This window comes from Engystomops pustulosus, chromosome 2, assembly GCF_040894005.1.
Source record: "Engystomops pustulosus chromosome 2, aEngPut4.maternal, whole genome shotgun sequence".
In the NCBI taxonomy this organism is placed as follows: domain Eukaryota; kingdom Metazoa; phylum Chordata; class Amphibia; order Anura; family Leptodactylidae; genus Engystomops; species Engystomops pustulosus.
Window position 1 is genome coordinate 134,882,369 of NC_092412.1, and position 10,970 is coordinate 134,893,338.

At 43.0% G+C, this 10,970-nt stretch overlaps 1 protein-coding gene across 2 annotated transcripts in view; it reads left to right on the forward strand.

Annotated features, from left to right (window-relative positions):
• The window catches only part of PTP4A2 (protein tyrosine phosphatase 4A2), a 29,070-nt gene extending 25,447 nt beyond the window's left edge, over nt 1–3,623 (forward strand). For both annotated transcript variants that reach the window (XM_072136609.1, XM_072136608.1), the window contains exons 5-6: nt 692–766; nt 1,871–3,623. In XM_072136609.1, coding sequence (XP_071992710.1) covers nt 692–766; nt 1,871–1,979 — 184 coding nt within the window. In that variant the 3' untranslated portion in view covers nt 1,980–3,623. The remainder of the gene's footprint in view (nt 1–691; nt 767–1,870) is intronic.
• The last annotated feature ends 7,347 nt before the right edge of the window (nt 3,624–10,970 follow it).

Here is a 10,970-nt window from a genome sequence, read left to right on the forward strand (position 1 = left end):
TTTATGCCCCTAGTAGTGTATATAATTTTATTCAGGGCACTGTTTTGGATGGGCTGTAAGATAATATCAGTAAAAGAAATGATGCGGCATCTGGTGTGTTTGATGAATAATTGGTGTGCCATGATTCTGTTTAATTAGCATACAGCACTTATTATACTAGAGCTGGCGGGCACTGCCTGTGGGCACAGGGAACTGAGTGTTTGTAGAAGGGAATGTTGCAGGACCCAGCCTGGCAGCTTGATTGGTAACAGATAATAAAGTGTCTGGCTGCAGGTTATGAGCTGTGGGCCCAGGCTACCTTTGTTTTTTTTGACGCTTACTTTCATTTGACTAGAACTTTAAATGATGTGACATTAAATGAGGAGACATTAATTTATTGTGAAGTCAGTTGTTTAACCCTCTGTAGTGTACTAATGAAGCGGCTTCTACTGTAAATGTGTTACTTGACCTACTTTTAGTTTAGACCCAGCCAAATAATTTGCGAAAGGGCAATCAGGCTTAAAAGCAAATGTGTAGCATTAGCCGTTCTGCCGAGTTATGGGTAGTACTGACAGTGGAATGGGGGGGGGGGGGGGGGTTGAAGAAACCGTTGGTTATAATCCATTTATTTCTGCTTTTTTTGGTGTCTGTACCTCTGGTGAGCCCCGAAGATCCAGTCTATGAAACTAATGTCTGCACTGTGTTCTTCCAGGGCCCCTGTGCTGGTTGCTCTAGCACTGATTGAATGCGGGATGAAGTACGAGGATGCTGTGCAGTTTATCAGGCAGTAAGTGAGCTCATTAACAGCCGCGCTCTCTTCTTCCCCCTCCCAATCTGGCTTTCTGACTCTACCTCCTGAGACCTCCACGCCTGGTAAACAAGGCTCTGCAAAAGCTGCTTGTTAAACCTTTTATTGTGATGTGCCAGAGGAGCCAGCATTTTTCTTTCAGCTATTTCAAGCTAAATATGCAAGTGAACAAAATTTTCTTCATTATACATCTCGTATACAGATCAAAATATTTTTCTTCCCAGAAATAATATAATCTACATTGATCAACATTTGATGCATTTTTATGTAAGGTGTACACCATGCCACTAGAACAGTGATTTACAAAATTAATTATGATCAAGTTTTTAACAAAATACTTTATCTTGATCTACTTTTGGTAGAGAACTGCAATGACTGTTGTAACCTTCAGAAAATTTTATTCTGTTTCTCTGCTACATTCACCAAGCAGTAGGAACTGTACAGGCCTTTGCTGTGAATGACTTCAGCACATCTGTAGCCACAGGACATCACTGATCTCTGACACTGCTCTGGTCTTCTTTCACACTCACTGTTGTGGGTTTCTTGGCCATAAGCATTTTCCAGTATTTGTATTGGGTTTAGATCAGGACTCTTTCCTGGCCATTTCATTGTTTTCTGTGTCAAGGAACTGCTTTACCTTTTTTGCTGTGTGACAGGAGCATTGTCCTGCATGAAAATTGCTGGCTGAGTGAAGAACTCAAGGAAGGAGCCATGTATCGAAGAAGTTCTGATAAATACATACATTCGCTCTGCCAGCAGCTTAATGAGAGGTCCTATTGCTGCTGCAGAAAACATTCTCCCAAACCCTGACACTTCCTCCACCCCCTTTCACTGACTTCTTTACACACTTTGGGTTCAGCCTTTCCCTTGTTTGTTGACAAACCTAATTTTTTTCAGTTAATTTTAAATAAGTAAAACTTGCTTTCATCACTGCAATGTCAAGGTCATTGTGTAGTTCTAATTTTGATCTCCAGTGTGTATCTCAAAGTAGAATTCCATTTAAGTTGTGATTTTTATCATGAGGTGTTTTTAAATAAATAAAAAAAACTTTCTAAAACCAGATCTTTTTTTTTCTGCTACTAGGAAACGAAGAGGAGCGTTCAACTCCAAACAGCTGCTTTATCTGGAAAAGTACAGACCCAAGATGCGCTTGCGATTCAAGGATGCCAATGGTCACTGCTGTATGCAATAAAATTGAATGAAAACTACCAGGTTGACCAGTCTCTTGTGACCCAAGACAAAGGATCAAGTTGAAAAAGAATTAGCAACATCAGTAGAATGGTCTCGCCTCCGTCCTGTCTAATCTTAAACAGAATAAGTGCAAAAAACGAAGCAGGTTTCTACTCATTTTCTCCTTGAGCTTCATTTAGATGACTGGGAAGGAATATAGGTTTATGTGCAATTAACATGTCACAATGTAACTAAGGAGAACTATAGGTGTTGCCTCCATGTAGCCTGTCTCATGTATTTAATATTAAGGGGCACCAACTTGTATTTTAAGAATATTATAGAGGGTATAAGCAGGAGGCTACTGGGGAAGGGGATTGGACCAAATGAATGTGACAATGGCTTTTTATTTCCCCCCTCTTTTCTTTAAAACTATTTTAGCTCAGGTGCGAGTGGATGAGCATTATATGTGTAGGTCTTGTTTTAGCCGATTTTACAAAGCTTGTGTCTGTCTATAGCAAACAATCCAAAGTAAGGGATGCAAGTGATGGAGATAAACATCAGTACCGCTCAGGGCCCTTCACATCTTTTTGCTGCCACCATGGCTCTAATGATGCTTTGTGTGAACACTGCCTCTAGCCTTAAGCCAAATCCTTTGCTCTCTGTTTTTTCTATGGCAGCTAATAGTCCAAATAACATCTAAAATAAGGCTTCTAACTACCCGCTCAACACAGTTTCACAGTGAGAATGCCATTAATTGAAGGCTGATGCCAAACATAGATGCATTTGGGATTTTTAGAACTGCAGCCATATTTCGCACTGTATATATCCAAGCTTCTGCTTGAGACTTGGCCAGCAAGTTTGTGTGCACATTTTTTATATGTCAAGCCTGCTCACATCCTTTTTAACTCTCGTTTGGTTTGCTAGCTACAGTCTAATGTAAAATGAGTATCATCTGTAATCCACATTGCAAGTTGTGCAGTCCGCAACACACACAACTTTTTATAATTTCTAGTGTAAGTCACATTCAAATTGCAGAGAAGGTAAAACTGCACAAGGTAATTCACTTTATTATGCTGCTGTAGTGTATTCCAAGTTGGGAACACAATCCTATAGCACAGCCTGCATTGATGGGACTGCTACATACATAGAAAAGTGCAGAATTTGTGTGCCTCCACCTCCTTACCCCAGTTCCTTAGTGAATACAAGATTGTATCATAGGTGCAACTACATGAGTTTTTAATGTTGCAGTGAATCCTTTCACTGATATAAAATCTTATGAACTTGAAAGAAAATATATTGCTGCTGAAAACCATTTAAGGGAGTGATACCTATACATATATATTATCATAAGAATTGATGCAGTCTAGTTCTACACTGGCTGCATGTTTTATACAGTAACCATGCCCAATATGATTTGTAACTTGTATTATCCCTTGTACTTCAGACAGTGGGAAACTTGTGCCTAAATCTCTCTATTCCCACTTGTGAGGCAATATGTAGGGGTCAATTCACAATTGTTATGTCAAATGTAACTTTCCACACGGTTTCCTGCTTCAAAGATACAGTGGCTGAAGGAGGTGCCGAGACAGAAGTGAAGTGTAAATCATTAAAGCGCTAGAAATTTTCTTGATCTCATAAAATGTCAAATAAAATATTTTACACATTCTATGCTTCAGTCTGTCTTTTGCATTTATACATACATTAAACTTTTTTTTTCCTAATATTAAAGCATTTTTATGTATTCTTAAAGTTGGTAAACTATACTTAAGATTCCAGCACCAGGTCTTCGGTCAATATCCGGTCGGTGGCGGTCTAACAACAAGAGCTGGGTTGAAAACAGATTGGACTTATGTTTTGGCTAAGTAGAGAAGTACATCAAGTTGGGTAGAATAGTCCTCCTACTATGTCACCCTGGTATACATAACTATAAATGTACCCTATCATTTATATTTATTAAAGCGTCCTAAGGTTAGACCGTGCAGAGTTAGACTAGTCAGTCTTACTCTACACCAGATTCATATAAGTGTTTGGTGCTGGGTGATAAATCCGGTGTAATCACAGGCCACGCCCTTTTGTCGAGCTAGTCGCCGGAGAGTCAAACTGTCTAAAACCCTTAATGAATGTGGTGTGTGTGTGTTTGTTTTTTTTTTTTTTTTTTTTTGCAAACTACAGACAGAATTCTAGCTACATTAATAAATCTTTAATAAAACCCTGATATATAAAAATGTAACTTTTACCATGGGCCTATATTTTAGTGGGTACAGGTTCCCATACATGCTGTAAAATAGATTGCAGGCATGCTTTTATAATACCATATTCTTCAGTTGTTAATTTTTTATTTTTTTTAAACTTTTTATTGCAGTTCAGAACAACAGACATTAGTACATAGTATCTTTTACAATCTTGTACATGTTTCATGGTATTCACATTGTCTGTATTCCAGGTTGTCAATACAAAAACAAGTAATAAAAATAAACATCGAGTTTTTACCAGCTGTCAGTTTGTATATGGTCTACTTTGACTTTTTGTGATTCTGTGGGAGGGTTTGTTGTTGTGTAATTGTTCTTCATCACTAATGGTCGGGCTACGTGCCTATGCTGATTTTAATATCTACGTCCTGAAAGCTCAGATTCCTTTGGTTTCTCGGGGGTGATGTTTAGACTAGGTTCCCCACCACCAGTTACTTATATCCTATCTGTTAACGTTACATTGTTCAGTTCAATGTCTTATGTTTTCCCTTACTTATCAATAATGTTTCTAGAATGAATTAAGTTGTCATACTGTTAAGCCCCTCATATTTGCCCTTAGTCTGGGGGGTGAGTAGTTGGTTCTCGGTGAGTCACACCAGTCTTCCCAGATGCGGTCAAACTTGTCTGGTTTTTGTCTGTTTATAGATTATTTTTTCGTATGGTAGAATCTGGTTTACCTGCAGCTTCCACATGCTGAGAGTAGGGGTATTTGGAGAGTACCATCTCCGTGCTATACACTTTCGGGCCATAAACAATGTTTCTTGTCAGAATATTATTTGGTAATGAATCCAATCTACTTCAGAAATTAAGCGCAGTAAGCATAACTCTGGGGAATGTGGTACTGGTAAGATAGTTGTAAGGAAGCTTGTTATGTCTTTCCCAAATTTCTGAATTGGAGGACAACTCCAGCTCATGTGCCAGAAGTCTGCGTCTAAATCTCCACATCTGGGACATGCCGAAGTACGTATCTGGCTCATGTGCCTTAGTCGGACTGGAGTTAAGTATGCTTGGTGTGTGAAGTACAGCTGGATAAGTCTATTGTTTACTGATGGGGAAACTTTGAGGTGTGACAATAGAATGTCCGGGATAGATTCCTCTTCTAGCAAGGGGATAAGTGTCTTCTACCTATAAGTGGAAGTGGGGTTTTAAGGATTTTTTTTTTACGGATTAAGTGGGTATAGAGTGCCGATACTAGTCCCCTCGTTCCCTGTGTCCTATAAATGCCAATTAATGGGTAGGAGGAAATAGGGGGTCGAGGGGTAGGGGACTGAGCCTCCAGTGCGTGCCTGAGTTGTAAATATCTGTAAAAGAAGGATCTGTCCAGCTCATATTTAGTTTGTAATTCCTGAAAGGAACATAGAACATTTGCCTCGAATATGTCTCCCAACCTAATTATGCCTTTCTGCTCCCAATTCATTTGCCCTTCTAATGTGTGAAGATGAGAGTGTAGGATTGTGCCATAGCGGGGTCTCGGCCATTATATCTGTGAAGTTAGCTAGTTGTCTGGCCGCTTTCCTTGTCTGCCTGGCTAGGCTATGTAGGGGTAGTAATGTTAGATTTACTTCTTGAGACGGTTCCAGGACCGGCCATAGTGTTTTTAGGCCGAGATAATGTTGTAGGTGGTGTTCCGAGTTGTGCAGGGACTGTCCTCCTGTCCAGCAACCTAGATATCTGAGCTGTCCTGCCAAGTAATGGTTATAGAAGCATGGGCCTGCTACGTTTTTTGGGCGTTCTGGTGTGTAGGCTGAGCTTCGCTCTGGAGGAGGCCCAGACAAATGTTCCTGTTAAAGAGTGTAGCTCTTTGAAGAATTTTTTGGGAAGGGGAACCGCTGCATGTTGTAATACATATAAGCATTTTGGAAGGATTATGAGCTTGACCAGGTTTATCCTGCCCGCTACTGAGAGCGGCAGAGGTTTCCAAGCTTTATATTTATCTCTTATATACGAAAGTAGCGGGCCCGTGATATGTTTACGTGTATCCTGATGTAGTCTGGTAATCATAATCCCTAGATATTTGAATTCTGTTACTACCGCTAGCCCTTCTACTATCGCTGGGCCTTCCCATTGTCTGGTACCTAATGGCATAAATACTGACTTCCCCCAGTTCACCTGTAATCCTGAGTAAGTCCCAAAGTTATTAATTAAGTGTAATAGCAGGTGGTAGGGAAGTGTTCGCATTGGATAGGAATAAAATCATATCGTCGGCATATAAGCCAACCCTGTCCTCCCTTTGGCCCAATTTAATCCCTGTAAAGATGGAGTCTTGGCGGATCTGAGCTGCCAATGCTTCTATGGTGAGGGCAAATAAGTGGGGACAATGGGCAGCCTTGACGTGTTCCGCGGTAAAGGGTGAAGGTGGGGGACAGCTCTCCATTGAACAGTAGTCTGCTGTTGGGATTGGAGTACAGTATGTCTATCCATTTACGGAAACGGGGGCCGAAGCCTGGTTTCTTTAGACATTGGCTTAAAAAAGGCCATTCGACCGAGTCGAATGCCTTTGCTGTATCCAGGGATGCTAATGCCCAATCCTGTCCCTTCGTCTGACCAATTTGTGCAATCACCTGTGTTCGCCTGATGTTGTCTGATGTGGACTTCCCTGGCATAAACCCACATTGGTCTGGGTGTACTAAAGCTAGTATAACTTCATTTAGTCTAGAAGCTAAAACTCTGGTAAGGACTTTATAGTCTGTTTAGTAGTGCTATGGGTCTATAAGATCCGCAGTCTAGCGGGTCCTTGCCGGGTTTTTTTAGATCAGGATGATTGTGGCTTCTGTTAGTGATCTCGGAAGCTCGCCCTCCGTAAATGTTGCCTCGTACATCTCCAATAGCTTGGGAAGGAGTAAATCCCTATATTTATTATATATTTCTTTGGGGAGTCCATCTGACCCAGGTGATTTATTATTACTCAATTGGTCTATCGCATCTTCTACCTCCTCTATTGTTAATGGTCACCCTAAGATTTCAGCTTGTTCAGGTGTCAGAACTGGTAATATTATCTTGTCTAGATATTGCTCTATATCGCTGTCTTGATTTCTCGAGAGATGAGCTATTTCAGTTGTTAATTTAATAAGCTTTCTTACACTTCAACTGGCTCCCCTGCTTGCACCTTCCTGAAAGACATGGGGGTGGACGTATTCCAAAATATACAAAATATAATGTGTCCACTTCAGGCCGAGGATGACTTATTTTTGTGCCCTAGGCAGACCAACAAAATTGCACCTCTCTCTCTCCAACCTGGGCGAATTAGGGCTGATTCTACAGGAAAAATGAACCCCTCCCCCCCCCCAATAATGATAAAGGGCAACTGGTATGGAAACATTTACAGTAAGGCCTCCCAGCCATGAATATTGCGTAAAATAGAAAAATGTGTCCCTCCAGTAAAACTACCTGCAATGCTTATACCAAAAAGAATGTAGCAAACGCATAAATATATTCCAGCAATGAATATACCAAACAAATAAATACCAATGACTAGCCGCACATACAAATATTCACCAGCAATGAATAAACAGCACATAATAATATCCTGCACATATAAATATAGTTGCAATATTGGGAATAAATCGACGATAATAGCCCACTATGCCTAGGAAAGCCCTCACTTGCTTCTTGCTCACAGGTCGTGGCCACTGCTGTATCGTCTCCACTTTGTTTACTTGGGGTTTGATGACACCTCGCCCAATACGATACCCCAGGTAACGGGCCTCTTCCAGACCAAGGGCCCATTTTTGGGGGTTTGTCGTCAATCCTGCTGCCCTGAGGGAGTCTATCACTGCTTGTACCTTGGCTAGATGACTCTCCCAATCGTTACTATAAACTATGATGTCATCCAGGTAGGCTGAGGCATATCTCCGGTGAGGTTTTCGCACGAGATCCATTAATCTCTGGAATGTGGCGGGAGCCCCATGTAGCCCAAAAGGGAGTACAACATACTGAAATAGCCCATCAGGAGTAACAAAAGCTGTCTTCTCTTTAGCCCTGTCTGTGAGGGGTACCTGCCAATACCCTTTCGTCATTGGGTACACCTACCTCCGGTGTCACATTCTTGGGGACAGACACTTTTTCTACTCCCACGGCCATCAGGGACTCTCTTCCCCTCCCTGGCTTTAGGAGAGCTTCATGTGGTATATCTGTTTGGGTTTCCTCCTCCCCAGTTGATATACCTTGTAGTTAACCTCCCCCACTTTCTCCATGACCTCATATGGACCTTGCCATTTTGCCAAGAACTTACTCTCAATATGGGCACCAGAACTAACACTCTGTCATCTGGGTTAAAGGTCCCGAGTCTGGCTGATCTATTGTAGACCGTACACTGGGCCTCTTGTGCCCTTGTCATGTGCTCCTTTACAAGGGGCATTACCGCCGCTATGCGGTCCTGCATAAGGGAGACGTGTTCTATCATACTACGGTGGGGGGTCCTTTCCTGTTCCCAGGTCTCCTTAGCTACGTCCAGCAGCCCACGTGGGGAACGGCCATATAACAGCTCAAAGGGTGAGAAACCTTTGGAAGACTGGGGAACTTCACGTATTGCAAACATCAGATAAGGCAACAAACAATCCCAGTCCTTCCCATCTTTGCCGACCACCCTCTTTAGCATACCCTTCAAGGTCTTGTTGAACCTCTCGACCAGGCCATCTGTCTGAGGATGATATATACAGAGGTGCGGAGCTGTTTAACCTGCAGCAATTTACACATCTCCTTCATTACTCTAGACATGAATGGTGTCCCCTGGTCAGTCAAGATTTCCTTGGGGAGGCCTGTGCGGGAGAATACCTGGAACAGCTCCCTAGCAATGTTTTTGGAGGAGGTGTTTCTTAACGGAATCGCCTCTGGATACCGTGTGACCACCAATTGGGACCATACACACTTGGGGTTCTGCATCCGTGACTGACTCGGCTGCCAGAACCGGCCGGGCAAATAGTGACATTCGCCAGGTCTGGTTGCAGTCCATTGGCTCCACTGACAGGGGACAGTTGTCAGCAATATGGCCCATTTCACGGCATCGCCAGCACTGGATACGACTGTGACCTCTGTCACGAGCCTCGTTGTGTGTCTGTGTATCCTAGCCCCCCAATGAACCCCCTCCCATCCTGACCTGTCTCCCCTTTTCTGCAGTAGCAGTCTTACAAGATGGTTTGGTGACCTTGTCACTGGCACTACTTCGTGCGGGAGAGATAAGTAGAAGATTCTCCGTAGCCCGATATCTCTCTACTAGGGACACAAGTTCCTCAGCATTGGTTGGACCGGCCTGTCCAACCCATCGCTGGAGCCGAGAGGGCAGAGAACGGATGAACTTGTCAAGAACAACTCTCTCGACCATCTGTGCTGGAGTGCAGTCCTCTGGTTGTAGCCACTTCTGGACCAGATGGATCAGGTCATGCATTTTGGAGCACGGGCGTAGTTTTTCTGAGTATGCCCACTGGTGGACCCGGCTGGAACGAACTTGTATGGTGACCCCAAGACGAGACAGAATCTCTGCCTTTAGCTGGGGGTACTCACGGGCCAGAAAAATCTTTGCAGGATCCTCTCCCGGGTCTTCTCAGCACCTAAGTGACCTCCCGGCACATGTTTGTGTGGCAGATCTAGCACCAGCCTACGGTGAGATTGGGGTACTACCAGCTGCTCAGCCGGTAACTCTACTCGCTCGAGCACGGTGAGATACACCTGCACGTCATCGGTCGCCGTCATCTTTTGTAAGGCCTTCTGCACTGCAGGTCGTGCGGAATGCTGGACAACCGGGTACCCTTGCAAACCAGTATGGGGTATACCTCCTCTTGCAAGTATTTAATAAAGTCATCCATCTTGGCTTTATCCTGCAATTTGCCTGCTGCTTTCATCCAGGCCATGCAATGTTGCAGGATGTAGCGAGCCTTTCAGGTGTGTGTCTTTTGAACTGCCCGAATTTCGAAGTACCATGTGTGGGAGATTTGGCCCAGTAGAGTCTGAGGTAGCAGGGTTTTGTGATGCAGTTCAAGACAGTGACACCAAGGTACAGTCCAAAACAGGTCTTGACAGCAGGAACAAAATAAAACAGCCTTTACATTCAGGCATCAAAACAAACAATATCCTACCCGACTGGGTGCTAACTGAACAGAGTTTCTCTAACTCACCACGAAAACATAAAGGACGTTGCTGCTCCAGGCACAGGGGTCAGGGCTGTGTGCTCTCCAGCCTCCTTTCAGAGAGACAACACTCTCAAGTCTGCTTAGCAGCTTTATGCAGCCTGATTAGGCTGCTACCACCACCTGTGTATAAGGTACTGGACAACACAACCTCAGCACTAAGGCCTTGCATAGTAGGAAAATCCAGGGGAAACATACCGCCCATCCACAGTTAACCCCTTCAGTGTCTCACATGTTATACTACCTAAAATCCTGCCCCCACCCAAACATTATAAAACACATGAGGTAAAGTGGCCAACCCCGTTAAGTTCTATTCTAATCACCCTATACAAAGCCAGGTAATTTCCAGCATAATGACCTTTCAGAGTATCTACCATACACACCCCTATTCATGGTAGCAGATGTAGTATCCTTGCTCCTTTCGGGTTTTGGAAAAGTTAGACGTCAAATCTGGCGCAACCCAATTAAATAATAGTTATATGCGGCATACAAAGAAAATTTCTATAAGATGCCCCTTTATTAAAATAAAAAATATATAAAATCATACAAGACTGTACGATTCATCAGGTCTTGTACCACAACCAACAAACTCATGGTTTTTAAACACACTAGACAGGAAGTGATGACATGAAGAACAAAGTA